Below are 23108 nucleotides of genomic sequence, written 5' to 3' on the forward strand. Positions count from 1 at the left end.
ATGCACGCTGTTTTCTCAACAAAGTCCTGAGGGTTTGAAATCCTTGCTCATCTGTCACTTCTACTTATGGTTCCCAAGCCCTGAATAGACCAGTGGGATGCTTTGAAGTGATCCAGAGGGATTGAAATGGCCACATAATTACAGTGGCCTCATGGTACCTCCTGCTAGAACTAAAGATGCCTGAACTTGAGGTCATAGGGGCTTCGATCACTCAAACACCCGATATCATACAGCTGATGGGGGGGGGGGATATTTTATTTCACCGATGAATACTGCCCTTGATATAGTCATCAAAAAGAGGAAGATCACCCAACACAGACACACTACCCAGATGCATCCAATGAAATGAAAGCTATATCCATATTGGACAAGCTGCAGTACCCAAAATGCAGGGAGGCCTATACTGTACCACACGGTAAGTGGAATCACAGATCACTCACCAATGATGACAAGTTTTGCAAATAATCAATAGAAATCACTTGGCCTGTTTTTTAACCAGGGTCTTAAGTTCTTACCATCTAAAAAACCCTCATTCAAGTGAAAAACATCAGAACGGTATATCTTGATTTTCCGCTTCAGTGGTTACATGAAAAGCATATTCATAGTGTTTTAATCATGCTTTCCTCCACTTGGAGGGAGACCAATTGGTATTTGCAGTAGTGATCTTATACATATAAATATAGTTAAAATATAAACAGTTTAATGAGAGCGAAGTGAATTTAAAATTACCCCCAATTCTCAATGTTAGTTTTATTCTTTTGGAAATGGGGCAAGATTAAAAAGGATGGTGCGTAAATAGAAGGGCTATAGTTATATAGCACCTACTTTAAAAATGTACATGGTCGACATGTTTCAGCCCAGTCGGGTCGCGGGGCTTTCTTCAAGACCAAATGGAGGCACGTAACTTGTTCATAACGTGCATGGGTAAGCTGTGCACTTACCCTTCTTCACAGTGAGCCTATTAGAACCCTGGATGGTTATGGATAAAGATACCTGTAACTTGCTTAATTGGCCTATTAGGCTCCTTTCGGAGACAAGCGGAGTGGACTTCACTCTAGATGGTGGAGTCTTCTTCTCGACTTGTGCTAGCTCCGTCTACTTTGCCCCGTACACTGTGAAGAAGTGCACAGCTTCTCAATAACGCCGAGAGCCCACAAAGCCTTCTGAGAAGATTTTGTGAGCGAAGAAACCAGACGCATGAAGACCCCACTGCACCAGTCGCTCCAAGCTCAAGTTAAAGTGGGCAAACAGTGACATTGTGGTCCCTCAGCCCTCCAGAGATGAGTCCACCGTGGTTTAGCCCCCCGTGCACTCTCCAACACCACCTGCAGCCTCTGCACCCAGGGCCCATCTACCGCGACTGCTCCCGGTATGAAAAGCCTGGCGCCTGAAGACACATATACACCCGTCCCCCATGGGCCGTGGCGAAGATGACCATAGGTGTCCCTCTGTCCCCGAGCATCACAGGGCCTGAGCCCCCCTGTTGGCTCAGCCCAACTGACCTCCCAGTCAAAGCTTGCAGCCTCTTTACGCGAAGACTGATGCCCATAGAGTAACATTGGGTACCCAACGCTGTTTTGCAACCCTGCACCCGGCCGCCCTAGTGTCGCTGGTGGTGTTCCCGTAAGTCACTGTACTGTACATGAATGCAGCACTTGCTTTTTCTCCTGTAGGATAACATTGCAGCTTTGGAAAATTGAACTGTCAACTTTTTAAATACTGTTAGAAATAGAGGTCTCTAGTTGGCAGAGGCAGGTACCTTTGTCCAAGTAGGGACCAGAGTTAAACTCCTAAAATAATGCCTGCTCATCCCCTTGGTACCTTGGCACAAGCAATCAGGCTCATCTCGGAGGCATTGTGTAAAGTATTTACACATAACCAACAGTAGTACAGTGAAAACACTACAAAAGAACACCATACCAGTTTAGAAAAATATCCAATATTTGTATATATCCAAAACAAGCCCAAAACAATAAGAATCACTATACAGTACTTAAAAATATATACTTTCCTGAAATTGCAGAAACATCTCAAAAACACAGTTCCCACGAGCCAGTAGCTCGTTCCGGGGCTACCGCGATGCTGAAAACAACAGAGGCCAACAGTTCCAGCCAACCGCATCGGTATGGCCAGTGAAAGCGTGAACAGATTTGTGAACAGTACCTTTCTCTTTGCGGCTGGCATGTTGGTGCGAGCCAGTCGTGGTAACAGTTGCGGTTGTGTGGCAAAATAGAAGCAGTGTAGGGAGCTGTGCCCCCACGATGCGGTGCAGACAGCGGCTCGTGATGATCATCCAGACGGCATCGGGGAGACCGAGGCTTACGCTGCAGGCCGAGGAGGTGCTCGATGCGGTGCTGGCAGGTTGTGGTGCAAGCGACAGAGCCAGTTAGCAGGAGCTGGCGTCAGTCGGCCCATATGGTTGTGTGGGACGAGGCGGTGCATCGCGAAACTTACGAGAGATGCCCCCAGCCACGATGCGGTCACGGCTGTCGAAGTCCGCAGCAGCGACTGCGTCGGTGAGACCAGAATGGCGAAGTGAAGCGAGACGGTGCGGAGTGCGTTGCCCACAGGTCACAGTGAAAGCAGCGGCTCCGTGGCGTTGGTCGTTGCCAGTGAGACCAGGGCTCCGGTGCGAAATGTAGACGGTGCCCTCTGCGGTGCTGTCAGGACACAGAGCCAGCGACGGAGTCGGTTGCATTTCCCTTCTTTCTTTTTTTTGAAACAGCGGTTCCAGAAGCAGTACCCAGAGGTTGGTGAAGTCTTTGCAGTCCGTGAGACTTCAAAACAGAAGGCAAGCTCTACTTCATGCCCTCGGAGATACTCAGCACAAGTAAAGAAAGTTCAGTCCGGTCCTTTCACTGCCCAAAGCAGAAGTAGCAACTGCAGACCAACCCAATAAAGCAACAACACAGCAAAGGAGCAGCACTCCTTCCGGCAGTTCTTCCAGCTCCTTTTCTTGGCAGGTTTCTTGTTTCCAGTGAGTTGGATGCAACAAATCTCTTAGTGAGAAAATCTCGCAGCATTATATTTTCTCACTGAGAGATTTGTTGCATCCAACTGATTTGGAATAGTTGTACAGCCATGTATTGTTAGGACCATTTGATTTTCTGCTTCTTTACATGATTTTTTGCTGATTGATTTTATCTATCTATTTATTTGTACTCCATTTTGCATCAAAATATATAAAATAAGAAATATTCTTCCAAATTACTAGGTTTCCCCGTGTTTTCTTAATCCAATTTTTTTGCTTTATGTTGTCTAAGGACACTTAGGTGTTTGTTCTATTTGGACTAACCCCCTGATTAATCTGTGAATTACTGAAGTGTATTGCTAAACAAAATCCCTTGTAGGCCTTCTTTACTAATCCACAAACCCAGCAGAGGCATACAGGATGACTAAGCAAGAAAATACCTACTTTCTAATAGTGGTATTTTCAAACGCAGAACATAAAAATCATCTTTACTAAAAGATGTATTTTTACACTCAGAGTCCATGCATACAAAACTCAATTTCCCTATCTAGTCCCAATGGGAAGTTATGCTTATAAGATGTTATAAGTAAAACAATGTATCTGGTAGAGACAATTCTAGCCGCAGATTCCTTAACGTAGAATTATCCCCAGGCGTGAGACTTGATCAGGAAAACTTTTCTGCCACAGCATTCCTGCACGCCGGGAGGACGGCACCACGTGACTCCGCACTGAAGTCGTCCGCACCGGTGACGCCAATGAGGATACATAAGTTCCACCCCGGCGCGCCTACGTCAGTTTTCTTGGGGGAACTTTCCGTACCACAACGCAGAGCTATCACAACCAAAACTGTGAGAATACTGGAACAGTGTGCGAAAACCAAGCTATACAGAAGGGAAAGAAACGAAAGGCGAGGAACAGCATATCCAGAATAGTGCCAGGCACTAAGGTACCAAGTCATGGAAGGAAAGAATAGAGCTCAGCTACTGGAAGCAAGCCTGCAACCAACAGAACAGCCTCCCTGGAAACAGAAAGCCTGTGAAAAAAGAGTACAGCAGATGACGAAATCCACAACCACCGCCCGGAGCCAAGAAAGGGTCCAAGGCCAGAATGGAAGCACAACAACAATTCATCCTCCTACAACCCAGCAGGGGGCATCTCCTAAAAAGGACCGGGGTCGAGACCCAGCCAGGGCACCTCAACCCCAAGGACGGCAAGAGTCAGAAGTGCAAGCAACACAAGGAAGCAGGGCACAACAAACCGTACATTGGAGATCAAACGCATGGACGCAGAAGTACCAAGGCATCCGCCCACCATTCCCCAGATAGGAAGGAATGGAGCAACGACAACAACAAGGCAAGCATCCCCCAGGGAGGGAGTAAGAAAAAAGCACCCACAGAGAACCGCCGCCCTGAAGCAGGCGAGTGTAGAAGACCGAGAAGGGTCCTCGCAGAAATAGGGAGGAAGGGTGGGTTGTGAAGGAATCTGCGGCTAGAACCGTCTCTACCAGATACATTGTTACCGAAGGTAAGTAACTCGTGCATCTGATAGAGACTACTCGCCGCAGATTCCTTAACGTAGAATAGATACCCTAGCCATACCCCAAAGGAGAGGAGGGTTCTGGGAGAAGACTTACCCAGCTCAGACGAGCCCAAGACCCCCCCCCACCCCCCCACCCCCAACAGGGGACCAGCGACGGGGACAGGGAAAAAAGCCCCGTCCACCGCAACAGGGATTAGGCACAGGCCCTAAGCTAAAGAGAACCTCAACATCGTTGAGGAACACCTGCCCCACAGGGGATGTGTTAGAACGACAAAGGGGCAACCCAGCCTTCACCAACAGGAGAAAGCAATACGAAGGGGAGGGAGGAGGGAAACCAGAACACCCCAAATCCAGTCAACGCACCAGGGACCTCCACCGGAAGCCCAAGGCACAGGCAGCGCAGAGGAAGAAGAGCCACCTACAGACTCCAAGGAAAAGAGGCCAAATACGGCGAGCCCTCCACCAGGAAACATACCCAATGAAGAGGGCCGCCGAGCCCATCACAGCTTGAAGCCAAAGACAAGACTGAACAACGCCTCAGCCGTAAGCAGGCAGAAGGATAAGAACGGAAGCTCACAATGGCCCCGCAGGACAAAAAGCAAGAGCTCCAGGGCGCACACCAAGGTTGGCTGCAACAGAGCAGAGGAGCAGGCGGGAGCAGCCAGGTGCTGACAAGGCCACGAAACTAAACGAAACGCCGGGACCACATCGGGCTCAGAATAGGGGCAAGCTAGTAAACCTTCCCGAACGACCCCAAAAGGGGACCGCCTCGAGCAGAACCGATCTACTAAGTAGTGAGAGCAGCAAGAAGATGGGACGATTAACAAGTAGGACGGACGAGGCTGGCAACACAGGAAACTATGCCCTCAGAAACACCAGACAGAGGCCCAGACAAATGGCTGACAAAGGGCAAAACAGCGCGGCACAACACCATAGATGGCCAAGCCACGCCCCAGTAAGGACCAAAGACTGCACCCTTGCAATACAGCAACACCAGGGAGGGTGATGAACCCGCCAGGGGAAGTCTACACCCTCCCTGCATAAGACAGAGCTATACAATAGCTACACATACCCCACATAGGGTAGGACGTGTCCCAAGAAGCATGGGAACCACTCTTAGGGAAAAAACAATCCTGCATCAGAGGACAAAATCATAGACCCGCGGCAGAAACCACAGAAGGCTTAGTAGTCAGCCAGAAAACACATTTGTACCAAAAAAGAGAGCTGAACCAGCAGCCAACTGAAGAGCGGGGCCAACCAAGGACCCAGAGGGCACAGTATCCCTCACAGAAAGTGTAACACCCATCCAAAAACCAAATATCAGGAGCAAGTGGGATAACATCTCCCACCAAGCCCCGGAGGATCAGCAGATCAACCTACTGAGGAGGAGGAGGACAGAGCCCCGCAAAAAGACGCTGAATGGCGGAGTCTGCATGAGTATTAAACAGGACCCCATCAAAAGGGAGGTCGACCAGACGTTCTCTAATATTTTCAGGGACAACAGCATCGAGTAGCCAAGCATGGCGAGGGAGAGCCACAGAAGTGGCCATAGCACGGCCAACAGCATCGGCAACATCCAAAGACGCACAAAGAATAAACGCGGCCAACACATGGCCCCGCAGATCAGCATGGGCCCCCTCATGAGAAATATGGGAAAGCAGGGGCTCCACAGAATACCACAGGCTAGAAATAGCCCTGGTCAGCACACACAAAGTGTTAAGCGCCCTCAATGCAGCGCTGGAAGAAGCGAAGACATTACGTCCCCCATGAGTCTAACCACCTAGCCTCCCGAGACAGAGGGAACACCACCACAGGCAAACACGGAAAGGCATTTCGCAGTAGAGCGCCTTGAGTAGAAGGATGGAAAGAAAGACAGACAGGGTCGTGCGGAGCAGGACGATGACGGTGCAGTAGTGTTTGAGGCACCGGATTGCCTGTGGCAGGGCACCCCCAAGCCCCCATAAGAGAATTATGGAGTGATGCTTCAAAGGGAAGGAACAACTCCCGTCCACCAGAGCCCTGGTGGAGAATCTCCAAGAGGTTGTCTGTGGGAAATGGAGTGACAGGTTCACCCATCCCCAGGATACCAGCAGCCGTGGAAATAGCCCAAACAAAGGAAACAGTGGCCTCAGTAGGGCACCGCGGTGGTGAAAGTAATTCCTCCGTGGGCGACGGCTGCAGACTGAGCCGCCCATCCCCAAGTCCTGGAGGAAGCGCTCAGCCCCAGCATATAGGAGGATCCACTGAGGAATGGGGAACCTGAGGGGCCCCAGGGGAGGGCGGAGATGCCAGTGGAGAAGCCAGCCACGAGCCACGGAAAGAAAGGTTCGAGGTTTTAGGCCGTGGGGATGGCGAAGATGCCGGTAAAAAGGCAACTACAAGGCGCACTATCTCCGGAGAGGAACACACCAGCAGGTTATGGACCTCGGGAGAAGAAGGGATCTCAGGAGACGAATCCAGGGCCAGGCGCCGGCGCGGCTCCGTGGAATCCGCCATCTGTGCCTGATCAGCGTCGACCGGCGCCGGAATGGGCCCATGTGGCGCTGGGCTGACTCCTGCCACCACGTGCTCTCCAGGAGAATGGGGCGAGGCCGAAGCCGACCCGGCAATGGCATGGTGCCAAAACAGGGCTGGCTTGACCTGGGATGGGGCAGCCGCCCGCGCCGAGGAACGAGAGGGACTCGGAAAGGCGCCCCAGGCTCCGGCCTCCACCCTTGACTCCACCGGAGCCGGGGAGGAAGGCTCCTGGCACCGAAACGGCACCGGCTCGACCTCTGGTGAGGCAGCCACCGGCTCAGAGAATCGACAGGCACTCTGGGACAAGCCCGGAGTCCTGGCAATCACCTGCGACACTACAGGGAGCCCAGTAGGGATTTGCAGCGAGGCAGGGACGCTAGGCGCCGACGAGGGAAGCCTCGAAGGACTACTCCTCGGTGACGCCACCCTCCCATGACCTGAAGCCGAAACCTTCGGCACCAGGGCCGGAGCCGCCGGCGACGCTGCTGAACTCCCCGCACAAGGCAAGGGATCCGCAGACGTCACAGGAGGTGGAGGAAGGGCAGGAAGGGCCAAAGAAGCCAGCAGCGCCGCCGCGTAGGCTGTCATTTGGGCACCAGGAAACGGCTGGTAGGGAGGCGACAGGCGGGGGTACCTGTCCTGGGGCGAGCCGGCGCCCACCGCGGAAGAAGGACAAGGCCTCGGAGACATACTGAAAGACCTACCAGCCGGTGAGCCACGCCCAAAGGGCCGCGACGAAAGGCGATTCCGCAGACAAAATCGGCGGTTCCTTGCTTCCAAGGTAGGGAACGGATGCTGGGACAACACCGACCTGGACACGCGCGCCGACAGCAACTTCATCCGGAGCTTCCGCCGTGATTTAGGCTTTAGGTGTTGGCAGGCGTCGCAACCCTCTGAGTCGTGGTGCTTACCCAGACACCACATGCAAATCGGGTGAGGGTCTGTCACCGACATGGGACGAGTCTGGAGGCATTTGCACACTGTTCCACTAAACGCCAAAGCTTAAGAAGAGAATGGAAGGCCTGAAAACAGGCCAGGACAGTAATCCGGATCCGCGTTGCACGCGGAAAGAGAAAAAACTGACGTAGGCGCGTCGGGGTGAGACTTGTGTATCCTCGCTGACATCACCGGCATGGGCGACGTCAGGGCGGAGTCACGTGGTGCCGTCCCCCCGGCGCGCAGGGATGCAGTGGCTGAAAAGTTTTCCGGATCCAGTCTCACGCCTAGGGATAATTATACGTTAAGGAATCTGCGGCTAGTAGTCTCTATCAGATAGCCTTGCAGTGGTGAAAAACAAAATACACTAATTCACCACCAGGACATGTCACACACATGTCATACCTTTAACATACACAGCACCCTGCCCACAGGGGTATTTTGGGCCTAACTTAGGGGTTGATTTATGTGTAAGAAAAGGGAAGATTAGGGCCTGGCATGTCAGTGCACTTGCCAGGTCGATATGGCAGTTTACAAACTGCATGCAGACCCTGCAGTGGCAGGTCTGAGATACCTTTTTAGGGTTACTCATGTGGGTGACACAATCAGTGCTGCAGGCCCACTAATAGCATTTCATTTACAGGCCCCGGCACACTCAGTGCACTCTACTAGGGGCTTACCAGTAAATCAAATATGCCGATCATGGAAACACCAATCCATGATAACAAACCAGGAGCACTTGCACTTTAATACTGATCAGAGGTGAGAAAGTGCATAGAGACCCTAAACCAGTAAAAACAGAGTCCAAACCGGGAGGTCAGAAAGCAAAAAGACAGGGGAAACGCGCCAAATGAATGCCTGGTCAGAGGGCTGATCCTTGCCAGAGTTTTGTGTTGACCATAGCAGCAGCAGGAGTGGGAGGACGCGGTAAATGCGCACCAATAGTTGGTTGCTCCCTCGGCCCCCCCGCCCCTCCCCCCGGGCCCCTGGCTTCAGCTCCCCGCTGATCTCCCCCCGTTGTGGGGTTGAGTAGTGAAGAAGTGAAGACCGTGTCAAGAGGCTGGGAGGCGGGCCGTTGGCAAGACGGGAGGACAGGAAGTGAGACGCGAGGCTGCGGATGCGGACTGCAGCCGCGAGAAGGCTTTCGCGTCTTCATCAGCTCAGCTCGGCGGCCAGCATTCGGTCGTTGTGCCTTGGCTAAACCAACAGGGCAACAGGGCATTGAAGCCCAGCCGGAGTTGCCCGCGGTCTACCTGTGTCCACTCACATCCAGGGGCATGCTTGGCGGTTGTAAAGGGCTGTGGTGGGCCCTAGGCCCTCATGCTGGCAGGCACACATGCACTGACGCAGGACACACTGGAGTTCTGGTGCAACTGGCCCAGAGCACGTGGGCTCGGCCTCTTTTATTAGTACTGTGTCACCTGACCAGTGACATCAGTGGTGGGTGGGTGTTCAGTGTAGATACAGGCTCAGCACTAGAATGCTGACTTGTGCTGGGCATTACATCCCTTCCCAAATTGGTTAAAAATTAACCCAAACAGAAAAAGTCCAAAAACCTGTGGGGGAAAGAAAACACAGAAAATAACATTGGACTTGTGCTTTCAAAATGAGTCTCTTTGGCTGCTTGCAAACCACAGGCATTACAGTTCTTGTGTTCAGGACTAATAGTTCTCGGTGGCACAGTTCGCAGTTGTTCGGCGGGTTCTTTCTTTGTCTGTGCTGTCTGTCTGCTGTTCTCAGCCCTGTCTTTGCTTCGCTCCGTTGGTGATGAGAGATAACTAGATGACACAGGTGTCGACAGTCGTCTGGTTTTGCTCTCTCTTCTGGCTTCGTGATATGTTTTTCCGGGCAGGCTTTAGTGTTGACTCTTGGCAGGTGAATAAAGTAGGTGCACACATCCCTCTCACTAGGATGTCCCTCTCTCCGGTATTCCACTCTCACCAGATCTCCGGGAGGACCTCTTTGCCAGGCTTCCACTGGACTGGTGTTTTCGGTCGTGTTGCTCCACCATAGCCTTCGGGCCGTGAGCGGGGCGCTCCACGAGCCTCACCGTCGTGTCCTAGTTCCACCTGAAGGTTGAGTTGTCGACTCTCTTCATTGCTCGCGAGGCTTTCATCCTCTTGGGTCCTGCAGACGTGCATCGGTAGATCTGTCTCCCGTGCGGGACTTGCTGCCACCAGAGTCCCTCGAGGCCTCTGAGTCTGGTTTGCCATAGGCTGGTGCAAGGTGGTCAGGTCCTCAACTTCCGGAGGCCTGAGTAGTCTCGCCATCCAATCTTCCGCTCAAACTCCAGAGGTAGATGTCGCCAACCGTCTAGCTTGCTCTCTTCTGCGATCGCCATGTGGATGGACGGCTCGTAGGTGGTTGTCTTTGGTCTGCGCTGCCGGTGCTCTTGCCAGGCTTGTCTTCCCTTGCACTCAGGTGTTCCAGTGCTTGTCACCTTGCTTCTTTCCGCAGGGGCAGCTTCTTCTTGCAGTGGCAGCGTGACATTCCGATTTCTCCTTTCTTCTTTTCTTCTTAGTGGCGGTGGCCACTCTGTTCTTTCTTCCTTCTTCTCCTCTTCTCGCGACGTACCCTGGTCCCTATTTCTTCATCTTCTCTGGCCAGGTTTTCCCATGCAGCGCGCGCACTCTGCACGTGTCATCCTGGTCTTGTCCTAGACCTAGGACACTGTCTTCTTGTCACTCACTTCCAGGGTTAGCGTCGCAACCTTTTCTACGGTTCCTTCTTCCTTTTCTTTATGGCGTCACGCCCTTCTTCTCCCTGTTCCTTCTTGCGACGTGATCTGGTCACTGTACTGCTTTGGTCTTCCCAGCTAGTCTTCTCCAGGTAGCGTGCACTCCACCTGTTTCTCTCTGTTCTGGGCATGGCTCTCAGGCATGGATGTTATCTTGTAGTGACTGGACCGGCAGTCGCTATCTTCCCAGTTGCTTCTTTTCTTTCCTTGGCGACCATACTGGGTGGTCGCTTTCACCTTCGGCATGAGTCGTCATGCTGTGCTATCTTTTTCCTGGTCGCTATTCACCGTCACGATGTTTTGGTGTTGGCGCGTCGCTGTGTAGCGTCACTTTGGCGCACCTGATTCCTGGTTCTCCTGGCACGTTCCGGCGCAGTGCTGCGCGGTCCTGTCGTGCGGGATGTGGAATTCTTGCGCTCCTGTCGCGTTTCTGCACTGTCTCCTTGCGTCTTCCTTGCGCTTTCTGGAGAGTACCTGCGCTTTTCCTGCGCTGTCTCCTGGCGTCTTCCTTGCGCTTTCTGGAGAGTTCCTGTCGCGTTCCTGCGCTGTCTCATGGTGTCTTCCTTGCACTTTCTGGAGAGTACCTGCGCTTCTGGCGTCGCAGTGCTGACCTTCGTTCCTCGCTCTCCTCTTTGAGCACTTAGTGCACTCCTGGTGCTTTCCTGCGTTTGACTACTGTCGTCTTTTCCTTTGCGCAGCTCCTGGGGTGTTCTTTCCACTTCTGTTTCTTCGGATGCTTGCTGCATACCTTTCCTCAGTGTCTTCCTCCATTCCATGCGCTTACATGTACCTCCCGCGTCCGGGTTACATCTGCGCACCATTCCTTCTGCGTCTTGCTTTGGTTGCATGACTCTCTGTAAACTTCCTTGGACATAACTGCGGGCAGGTTGCTGCCCTTCGTAACCCCTTTGCTTATGCAGTGTTACCTCTTGACGCTTTCCTGCCCACTCCTCCAGTTCGCTTGGTGCAGACTTTGCGGCCTCCTCCTGCTTCTCTCTTCTTTGTGCACCCTGTGCTTCTGTATAGATGCCTTAGTTTCTTGTCCCTTGTAAATTAGCTCTGTGATAGTTCCTTCCTTTGATGGGTGCAGGTACTCAAAATGGCCACTAGATGGCTGTGGAGTTTCTCAGCAGGCACTGGCAGTCTTTCCTTTAGTTGTGTGCCTTCCTCTTCTATGGCCTGTGCTGGGTTTTCATGCAGTCGGGGGGAAATGGGGCACCAGGACCACCATGATTGTCTCTCTCTGCCCTCTGTTCGTCCTGCATGCACGGGTGTACTTGTGCTCACACCGGGGCCTCTCTTCAGTGCAGGCTCCTCATGCTCTCTGGCTGCACGGGGACACGAGCTGATCAGGCAAGTGTGTGTCGGCCGTTTGTTGTCCGTGGGGGTTGGGCTGGTGTTGCTTTTACCGGCCATGGGCCGGGCGCTGGCTTTCTTGTTTACACTGGGGCCCTCGCTGTGCAGCCGCACCGCTTCGGTCTCTGGGCTGCTGGGGGCTGATTCTGGTCAGCTGCGGGCATCGCGCATCTTGCTCATTCACTCCCCGCCCGCAGCAGCTTCTCGGGTCTCACGCTGCGCGGGGCGGGGAAAGGTCGTCGCTGCTGTACAAGCTTGCTGGTCTCCGGTGAGTTTGTTTACATTGTGCTGTGCGGGGGTGTTCCAGCACCCGGCCCGCAGCCGGCTACGGGGTAAGTGATCTCACCTTTCTCCACCCCCGCCGCCTTCACAGCACACGCGGCGCGGGGAGAGGTTAGCGCTTGACGGGTGGGCTCCGTTTAGGCTCCAGTTGATTGCGGGTAAGCTCCGCTTAAATTGTTCGGCGCCTGGTAGCTCCCCTCACGCTGCGGGCGCTCTATGGCAGAGTTTCTCACCCCGCCGCCGCACTTCACACGCGCGGCGGGGGACGCTGCAGGCAGGCCGCGGGTGGGCTCCGCTGGTCTTGTCTTAATTAACGGGGCAATCGCGGCCGACGCCGCGTCACTGCAGGCAGGCCGCGGGTGGGCTCCGCGAGCCTTGCATTATCACTGGGCAGTTGCGGCCAACGCCGCGTCTCAGTAGGCAGGCCTCGGGTGGGCTCCGCTGGTCTGCCTTTATTTAACGTCTATTTTCGGCCACATTACGCCATGCGGGTGGGCTCCGCTTCGGTGTGTCACCATAGAAAGGGGGTCGCTTCATGCTAGCGCGGCCCCCAAGGCCTTTCTCGGTATCCGGGCTCACCTCCGATCTCCGGGCCTTCCTGTCTCGCGGGTGGGCACCGCATGGCCTCGTCGTGGCGAGGGTCAGTGGCGGCCGGTATAGGTGGGCTCTGGCCGACCGCTTTTGCTTCGGGGCACCTCCTCCTTCTCTAGGCCCGGGGCTCTTCACACGCCTCGTGGGCCTCTCGGCGGCCGGCTGCTTTCTTCTCAGGGGGTGTGCCTTTGGGGCAGGCAGCACTCCCTCCGTCTTTTCCCCTCACGATGTTCTTATCATGGCTGGCACGCGTGGCATCGCGTTACCGCCTCGTCGCCATTGTAAAGGGCTGTAGTGGGCCCTAGGCCCTCATGCTGGCAGGCACACATGCACTGACGCAGGACACACTGGAGTTCTGGTGCAACTGGCCCAGAGCACGTGAGCTCGGCCTCTTTTATTAGTAATGTGTCACCTGACCAGTGACATCAGTGGTGGGTGGGTGTTCAGTGTAGATACAGGCTCAGCACTAGAATGCTGACTTGTGCTGGGCATTACAGCGGTGCAAGGAAAGGAGCACGGTCATTTTCAGTTCCAGAACGCTCGATTTCTGCCCTTGAAGCCAGTGGATCCAGTACGGGTTTTGCGGTGCTAGTGTACCTGTGCCCCTGTGCCCGGAGCAGAGCAAATTGGAGACAGCAGAGTGTGCGGAAAAGCGCCGGTGTCAGCGCTCTGCGTTCTGTGCCCTGTGCTCTGTGCGGGAGAAGGGTGAATTGGAGACTGCGGCTGAGGTTGTGGAGTCTGCGAAAAAGTGCCCGAGTCAACACTCTGAGTTCTGTGCTTCGCACTCAGTGCTAGGAGCAGAGCAAAGGGGATCGGAGCGGAGTGAGCAAAGTGGAGCGGAGTGGAGTGAGGACTGGTGAGAGGACAGAGCAGCGGCAGTGAGCAAACAGTGAGTAAGAGCACTGCAGAGAACACTGCAAACGGCGCAAACACAACAAACTCTGCTCAACATCAAATAACGGACGGTGCCCCCCAGACTGACCCTCCCCCCCCCCTCACCAGAGGTTTGCTAGGGGGGTTTTGGCCAGGGGGGGGGGGGGTATTTAGAGCGACAGAATGCAGAGGGGGAAGCAGCGGGAGTAGCGAAGGAATCTGCGCAATCACACACAGAAGGCTGCCACCACCGAAGTTACACTGCCTGGCACGGTGGATCCACGGAAATTGATCCAACAACTGCAGCATTGCACCAACACTAATTCCCACCACCTATTGCAACGGAACAAAGGTCATCAGCGGCGCCGTAGATCTGCAAAAATAGGTCTAGCAATCGCAGCTTTACCCCAACACAAAATTCCAACACTTATAACCAAATAAAGGATACCAGTGGCACCCCAAGGGGAAACAAGCCCACAACACAATTTTACAATAAAGAAATATGAGATCTGGGAAATCCGCAGAAATACGCTCCATATTTTGTGAGATGTATCGGTGAGTGTCAGACGACATCTCTCTTGTTTTAAGTTGCTTCCTCCACAATTCATACAATAAAGTGACAAAGCCCACAGTTAGCAAGCACTATAAAGAGAAGTTATCACATTTTGTGGGTGTAATATTTTAACACTATATGAAGTGAATTGTCCGCGCAGATGTTATTCACTTATTTGCTCCAGTCAGAAGGCTCCCTTGCTGAAATTCAGATTGGGTATTGCATCGGACTTTCAGCAGTGCCAGTTGAGAATGTAGGTGGAGCCAATAGAGTAAGTGGGTGGAGCCAGTGGAGGAAGTGGATGGAGCTGGGGAAGTGGGTGTGGCCTTTGACAAACATAAGAGCACCCGGACTTCATATTTTACAACTTAAGCGCTGACATGCATTGTCTGAGCAAACATGTTCACTCAGACAATATTACTTTACAGAAAATCAGATTTTGCCCCATAGTGCATTTTCTCAGTATGTTTGGAGTTACCTAACCCACTCTTCAAACATAAACATGCCATTACAAAAATATATAAGTTTAAGAAAGAAAACTTACTTGAGCAGGAGTAGTTAACCTTCTCTCTGTGGTTGGGGGCCTCTGTGGTCTAGCGGAAGGCCTTCTCTGCAGTGTGGGTATCACTGGAGAGGGTTGCCTGGGCTGTTTTAAAGGAAATGTGATTGAAAAATTAGAAAAATAGCATTCCAATTACGGAATAGCATCTCTAATCCAGAAATACTTTGTAAATGCAATAAGAACGTGAAAAACAGTTTGATTTGTAAGTGATAAAAAATAAGGCTGGTCATTTGCTTATGTGATGTTTACAGTCATTACTGGGAATTGGGGGGACCAAATGCTTCACTTCTTTAAGACACTTGTCTATCCCTGACAGCACATGCTAAAAATGCTTAAGAATAAGGACGCACTTAACCCAACAAGTTACTTAACTCTGGTACTGAACTTTCTGGTGGATACTCTATGTAATGGCAGATTCCTCACTTTTAGACTATCCCCAGGAGAAAGACCGGATCCAGCAGGTTTTTCACCCCTGTAGGTGGGGCGGTGTGCAGGGGCAGCTGGTGTTAATAAGTGAGAGGGGCATTGCCCTCTCATCCTGGGGCAGAAAGTAAAAGATAATAAAGAAGACCGAGCAGCTCGAAATAAATTACAGTTGCTGCTAGGTCACGAACTGGAGTGAACCTGAACCTGATTCTTAAGTAGAAATGTATATGAAATAGTCTGCATTTGTTTTTAACTTGTGGCCTTTCTGTCTTTGTTTACTTAAATTATCAGTCAGGGTTCATTAAGGCAGCCGTAGAACACATTTTAAAGTGTTTTATTCTTACATTTACTATTTAAGTATGTACTGATAAGGGGAAAAAATACCAGCTTCAGGTAATTTTCCTAATTGTTGTACTGGTAGGAAATTACAATACTGGTTCTGTAGATATATAACCAGCCTGGTGGCAACCCTATTGGAGGGGAGGATGCTTTAATCTGAGTTGTGCATGCATGCCTCATAGGTTGCTGCATTGTGTGCACTATAAGGCAGGCATGACAGGCCACAGTTTGGTAAGGAGTTTTGAGGTGGCTAAGTTATTAAAGAAAGGGAATAAACATTGTGCTACAATTGTCTCTATAAAATGCAGCTTTAAAGAGCAAAGTTTCCGCATTTTGCTAACATGTGTGACCTCGGTTTTTATAGATTCGGGAATATATGTTCCAAGTTAGATGCTTTACAAGCTAACTTAATCCTCTGAAAACTTAATGTCTTCATCTAAGCTTAGCAAATAAAGGTAAATGCAATCTTGGGGGTAGTGGGGTTTGATGTGTTTAACCTTGTTTTTAAAATGGTTACACCCTACCACTTTCAAAGTTCACCAGCCACCACTGGGACATGTGGCTTTGCGTAGACCCTGCTACACCACAACTGGTATGACGAAGGGTGCCACACCAAGGCACAAAAGTATCTCAGGTTACAGCGTAAACAGCTTTTGTAGAAGGATGCCTGGCTGGGAGGATGACATCCACTACTTTGGGCGGGAGACTGCAAATAGTCAACTACTGCTGCTCAATCTCCAAGGAAGGAGGTGTAGATTACACCAAAGGTCTGATCAGAGGACAGATACTCATACCCATAAGTTCCAGGTACCACACTTTTTTTTTAATCTCTTTATTAGGCAAGAAAAATCAAAGATCAGCATTAAAGCAAATGGTATAATAGATCCAATGTATAACAAAAGTGTGCATTACATCGGGTATCTCAGTCCCAGGCAATCTCAGCTTCATTGAGTACTTTCCCCTCTATCCGTGAGGCTCTGCCGCCCCCATTCTCTCCTGCGCAATTCAATTTTGGGAGACATGCAGATCTCGTCCTGATATGTATTCCATGTCGCCCACTTACGATTCAACTTTTTGGGGCAACCCCTGTTTTTGAAGACATCTTTTTCAGCTATCATGGATTTGTCCATGTCAGTTTACCACTTCCCCATTGATGGTACTTCCTTGGCGAAGACCAACCCAAGGAGACCAAGGATTGTTCAGTGTGGGTTAGGTCATTTGGTTCCTATAAATTAAGTATGCAAAGCTTCGGGGAGGAGGGTAGTCCAGGAAGGCATAGAGAGGTATTGTGCTCCACTCTAGATGGAATGCGTCTTTGAGAAAAACGTCTTGGGAACTCCAGCGTGAAAAAAAAGTGTTGACATTGCAGGTTATTGGCTGTGGCAAAGAGATTGAGCCAAGGTTCTCCCCATTGCTGGAAGATGCCCAGCGCCACTTATGGGTGTAGCTGCCATTCGTGAGGCGCTGGCCTCAAAAGGTGGGTTAATCTGTCCTGACCAGGGACCTCTGACCTTCGCCTCTCCCAGATGACCTCCCCAACTCAGCAGTGATGCGTCTGCCACCACCATCCGCTTTGCGTGGGGAGAGGGGTAAGCCACTAGTCTAATTGCACTTGTGCAGCTACTACTAAACTTCTGCAGTCTCCTCTGACATCTGGATGGAACCAGGCAGCATGTATGTGGCTCCAGTTGTTACTTTTGGGGCAGAGTGGGGTTGACGCAGAGCTGCACGATGCCACCAACCAGCACGCCTGGTATAAGCTGAAAAACTTCTGCATTCAGTATGCCATCTGGGGATATTCCAAAGGTGAGGAATATGCAGTTAGAAGAAAAGATTCGTACTACAATAAAGAACTGTTAAAGATGTGTCAAACAAAAGGGTGTATTCTGATAGAGACTCCTAACCACAGATTCCTTACCGTCGAATATTCCCCTGGTGTCAGACTGGATCAGGAAAATATTGAGCAGTACCTCTGCGAGACGGTTGGTACCATCATACAACTCCACGATGGAAGCTGTGTTGCGGTGACCATATAAGTGCCATCTTGGTATGCTGACATCAATTCCTTTAATTCCACACCTAACAGTGCAGATCTGGAGAGCTACTTCGGTCTTTTCTTGGCCACCTTTTATTTTTATTTTTTTTACTTTTTGTCAAACGTTTTTGGTGCTTTGCTCCCAGTGTGCCAGTGTATGTCCCCTGCAAAACATTCAGGGTTCAAGTCTTGTGTGGATATTCACAGGTAGATGTCTGTGCCTGATCCCCACTTGGTTCGGAGGTGAGCAATGAAGCTCCAGGTGGCGCAGCAAAATAAGGCTCTGAGCCGTCCCCGTAAAGACCTCGAGACCGCTCCAGATCATCCTCTTGCTCCAAGACCGGCTAGTCCAAGTCGGTTAAGCTTAAGAGCATAAATAAAGTGGTTTTCAGCTTCACCTGCTCAACCTTTTGCTTCTAGGCCCTGCTCCCGCACTCCACTTGTGGGGCTGGCATCAGGTCCTACTCTGAGCTACCCTGAGTTTCCCTGCTTTGAAGCGACCCCGCCCAATTTAAAGAATTGTATGATGCCATGCATGCCATCTTTGGGTCACTGACTCCCTCTGAAGTACCTACGGGCCCAATACAGTAGAGAGGTGTCCCTGGCAGGTTTTCCCCTGGACACCAACCAGACCCTTTGGATTCACCCCCAGATCCGGACTGATACTGCCAAGAGTGCCTCCATCCACCCCAGCCACACCTCTCCCGGTGCCATCCGCGGCCCCACTAGATGACAAGCCGATGATTATCCCGGACACCAACTCAGTGCCACTCAACGTCAATGCCGGTGCCGTCCAGGTTCTACCAGTCCCAGGACTTTCTGCCCACTGATCGGCCCTACATCACTGAAGAGATAGACAGGGAAGTTACGGTCCCCTAGAGGACCCTGATGAGGATAACTGGTATGAGGAGCTTGGTGACGCCAGTGGCTTGTATACCTCTCCAGACTCTGGTGTGCTCTCCCCTATGGGCCAGGTTTCAGATGAGGGACATCTTTGCCATTGTGATACGCTGGGTGTCGGGAGCACCTCTATCTCTGCAGCTGAGGTCAAGAATAACATCCTTACAGAGTTGCTCTAGCCTGGGGCAGCCTCAACTAAACCCATGTTGCCCTTTAAAGAAGCCCTCACTGACATATCCTGGAGCCTTTGCAAAACCTTGTACAGAGGCTCCTGTGCACCAAAGGATTGCCTCCCAGCACTGTCCTTGACCAGGAGACCCAGCCTTCCTCTCCCAGCACCCCTCCCCTGACAGCCTGGTAGTGCAGGCCTCAACAGTGAAGGTCAACCCCAGTGTGTTCCCTACCAGTCTACCAGATAGGCCATTCAAGATGCTGGACACCTGTGGAAAGCGCATATTCTCTTCCACCTGCCTTGACGGGCGGTCGGTGAACACCACATGCCGTATGGGCCGATACTCCCATGCTTTGCGGGATTCGGTTACCCAGCTGCTTCCCATGATGTCTGAGGAGGGCCATACCACCCTTATCAAAGCTTTGGTGGATGGCAGGGATGTGGCAAAGTTCGGCATCCGGTGTGGTCTGGACACCACAGACTACCCGGGTGCAGCCATGGTTTCTACGGTGGCGCTGCGTCGCCACGTCTGGTTACATGACACTGGGTTCTCTGGGAATGTCCAGTCGTCCCAGATCCACATTCTCTTCGAGGGCTCCTGCCTCGATACAGCGCTCAATCGCTTTCGTGAGAGCCGGGTTACTGTCAGATCCCTTGGGCTCTCCTTCTATCAAACCTGTCGCAAAAGCACTCCTTTTGCCCCTATCGCGGAGGTAAAGAAGGGCAGTTTGGGACATCTGCAGTACCCACCGAACTCAGTCCAGCAGTCTGCCCAGTCCTTTCGGGGTAGGGCATGCGGAGACTAAAGAGAATACGGGAGCCAGTCCCAGTGTGCTGCCCAGTTCCTCTCCCTTCCAGCTGATACAGCCTCCAAATCGCTTTAGTGTGCCCTCCATTCAGCACTGCCATCCCTTTTGTGGGAGGATCAGGCAGCACCTTCCCGATGGTTGTAGAATACATCAAACAAGTGAGTGCTCCAGACTGTACAGAAGAGGTATGTCCTTCCATTTGTGAAAAAACATCATCCTCTCCCACCATCCCAAAAACAGCTGGTGGAGGATCATCTATCTTTTGTCAGTAAGTGCAGGCTCTTTTGACCAAAGGAGCCATCAAGGGGGTGCCAGCACCAGAGGTGTGGTGTGGTTGTTATACCCACCTCTTTGTGGTGCTAAAAAAGGATGACAGCCTCCTCCTTAAACTAAATCTGTGCTTCTCAACTTCTTTCTGAGGCAAAAGAAACTCGAGATGCTCATGTTTGCTCGGGTTCTGTCTGCCCTATATTCTGGATGGTAGCACTGGACCTGCAGGACTCATATTTTCACATCCCCATCCTGCCAGCCCACAGTCTCTACCAGAGCCTTGCCTTGGGCACTGATAAGGGTTATTTGTCAGCTATTTTGGCATTTCTGCATCTGCCGGACAACTTTCCCTGTCAAAGTCACCAGTTGTTACTCATTTTTTGAAAAGTTTGCAACATTTATTTCAGCCTACTCCTTTTTCAATGCCCCAATGGGTTCTTAACTTGGTCCTTACTAACCTCATGTATTTTCCCTTTGAGGCCCTGCATAGCTGCTCCCTGCGGATCTGACCATCCAAAGGTTTCCTCTTGGCCATTACATAAGCCAGGATGGTCAGTGAGTTTCAGCCTTTGTCAGTACACTCTCCATACACAAATGGCTTACATGACCAACTGGTCCTTTGGATGCATGCCTTCCTTTTCCTGAAGGTGGTTACCCCAGTTCATGTTGGCCAGAATATTACCCTGCCTGTTGTCTATGCCCCGCCTCATCCTTCCAAGCAGGAGGAGAGACTCCATTGTTTGGACCCTTTGGAGATCTCTAGCTTTACATATCGATCATACAAAAGACTGTCGGGTGGATGATGAATTCTTCACTGGGTTCACCAGAGCGAAGAAGTGCAAGGGCAGGAAGAAACAAACCATCTGTTGATTAATTGTACTAAACATAAAAACCTGCTATGTATTGGCGAATAATCAACTACCTCCAGGGCTTGGTGGACTCACTCCACCAGGGCTAAGGCCACTGCGTTAGCGTGCAGGGTACTGGTCTTGGATATCTGCCAAGCAAACTTCCCCTCCACACGTTTACAAATCACTACTGCTTCGACAGTCAGGCCAGTCACAACGGGCATTTTCACCCATTCGGCCTACAGGACTTTTGGGTCTAAGCCAGTTCGCAGTCCCACGTTCAGCGAGGTATTGCTTGGGAATATATTCTAAGGAGAGGCAATTCTTTTTCTGGCAGAGACACTATTTACCGCAGATTCCTCGCCTACCCTGCATTCTGTGTGAACTGGGATCTTCACCCAAAAGATCCCGTTAGACACTGCTCACCGGTAAACACAGTAACATTGATTTTACCTGGCTCTGCATTTTTGGCATGGAACTAGTCAAGAAACTGATGTCAGCGTGCAGGGGGGCGCCTATATAGGCATTCTGACATGGAAGACCCCAACTTAGACCTAAACGCCGCCACCTACCGACAAGGTGAGGAATCTGCAGTTAGATAGAGTCTCTATCAGAAAAAAGCGTTACTGAAGGTACATTTAAAAAAAATCTATTATTTTCCACTGCCAGGGCAGGAATTTCCATTTTTCTTTTTAATGACAGTCCCAGGTAGTAGCGCTGCACAATACTATTTATTATGCAGCTCTTTCAGATTTTTTGCCAGTCAATAGTATAGGTATCATTTAATTGCACTCCAACGGCAATTTTAGATTCTTTATACGTGTGAAAGTGAAGGCCTACAGAATCAGCATGTCTGGGAAGGTGGATGAGGTGTAAAAGAATTAAAGAGCAATTAACTTTTCAAACTACACTTTTTCTTTTTTCTCTAGGATTGGATACTTCATAAAGAGACTTGCTTTTTAATAGATTATGAAGCCCTTATGCTAAGAAATTAAGTGACAAAGAGGAGAAAGAAGTGATTCTACATCTGATGAGATTTCCAAGAGCTGCTTGACAAATTTGAATATCTGAATCTGCATCTCAGGTCAAGCTAAGATGTACCCTAATTTAGTGTTGCCACCCCCACCTCCACCGTCACAATGCTAAAGACTTCTTGTAGACAAATTCTCATAAAACACCCAGCAAGTTCTTAAAGAGTGGGCTTTTGGTAATGGAAAGTTTCAGAGGGAGTGACAGAACTTTAAACAATCACTTACCCGTTGTGCTACGTATGCTTCTCTTGATCTTTGCTGGCGTTTCCATATGCCACAAAAAGCTGATTAGCCATTTGTGCTGTTCACATAAGATCAGATAATTGTCCTTCCAGTGTCAATAACAGGCAATATTTTGTTTGCCGCAAAGGAGAAATTGTGACTAACAGTGGCAGCAAAATTGTGGTAGACTTACAGCCCCCTTCAACCATCAATGACTGACAATGAACTTTTGGAGGCAGAACTGCCAGGTGAAGACATAGCACAGGCTACCATCCAGCTCAACAGTGGGAGGGTACGAGACTCAAATGGCCTGCCTCCAGAATTTTTTTTGCATCTTTCTAGCAAGGTGGTGGAACACCTTTAGTCAATGTAAGAGAAAGACAGAACTTGAAATGTGCCAGCCTTATGACTTGCGGAGTTAAGCACTTGTATTAATATATAAAGAAGGGAGTCCCAATTACAGGTGCAAGTTGTACCGGCCAATATACCTCTTCAATCTAAAGGCTAAGATATTGGCCAAAGTAATGATGAACCACCTTTACAGGGTGACTTGATCATTAATTTAGCCAGATCAGTCTGGATTTATCTTAATGGGAGAGAACAGCAAATTATTCCTACCTATTTAATATTGCAAAAGACTGTTTCAAATACATGGAGTTTATCTGACTAGAAATGAGTGGGAATTCCATCAACATAACATGCCTCCTTCATTATTTTTGCAGACATTTTTAATGTTTATTTTTTTGTTGTAATATGTACTATTTGGAAAAGTTCAATTTTGAAGTGACCATTTCTCGGTGTTGAGATAATATCAGAACAATCCTTATGTGCTTTTGGTTCCTACTATTATTGCTCTGCAGAACACAGTCACTCTGATCAACGATGACCATCTTCAACATCTGACAACAAATTAACAGTGCCACATTCTAGCAAGGGTCCAAGAATGACAAAGCAGGGCATATGCTAAATAGTAATAAATCTCACTGAAGACGGGGCAAACACCCTCACAGCTGATGCGTCAAGCATAGTCCCACAAAGGGCAGAATAGAGCTACAATAGACCTAAGGGGGCAAACACAGCTGCTATGACCTTCATAAAGACTCACAGAACACAGCTAGTCTCACAAGGGATCACAATGT

At 50.6% G+C, this 23108-nt stretch overlaps 1 protein-coding gene across 7 annotated transcripts in view; it reads right to left on the minus strand.

Moving 5' to 3' along the window:
* Positions 1–23108, minus strand: part of CSPP1 (centrosome and spindle pole associated protein 1) — a 1229219-nt gene that overhangs the window by 256300 nt on the left and 949811 nt on the right. For all 7 annotated transcript variants that reach the window (XM_078687197.1, XM_078687198.1, XM_078687199.1 and 4 more), the window contains one exon: positions 14900–15001. In XM_078687197.1, coding sequence (XP_078543323.1) covers positions 14900–15001 — 102 coding nt within the window. The remainder of the gene's footprint in view (positions 1–14899; positions 15002–23108) is intronic.

This window comes from Lissotriton helveticus, chromosome 4_1 (genome assembly GCF_964261635.1).
Source record: "Lissotriton helveticus chromosome 4_1, aLisHel1.1, whole genome shotgun sequence".
Classification (NCBI taxonomy): Eukaryota; Metazoa; Chordata; class Amphibia; order Caudata; family Salamandridae; genus Lissotriton; species Lissotriton helveticus.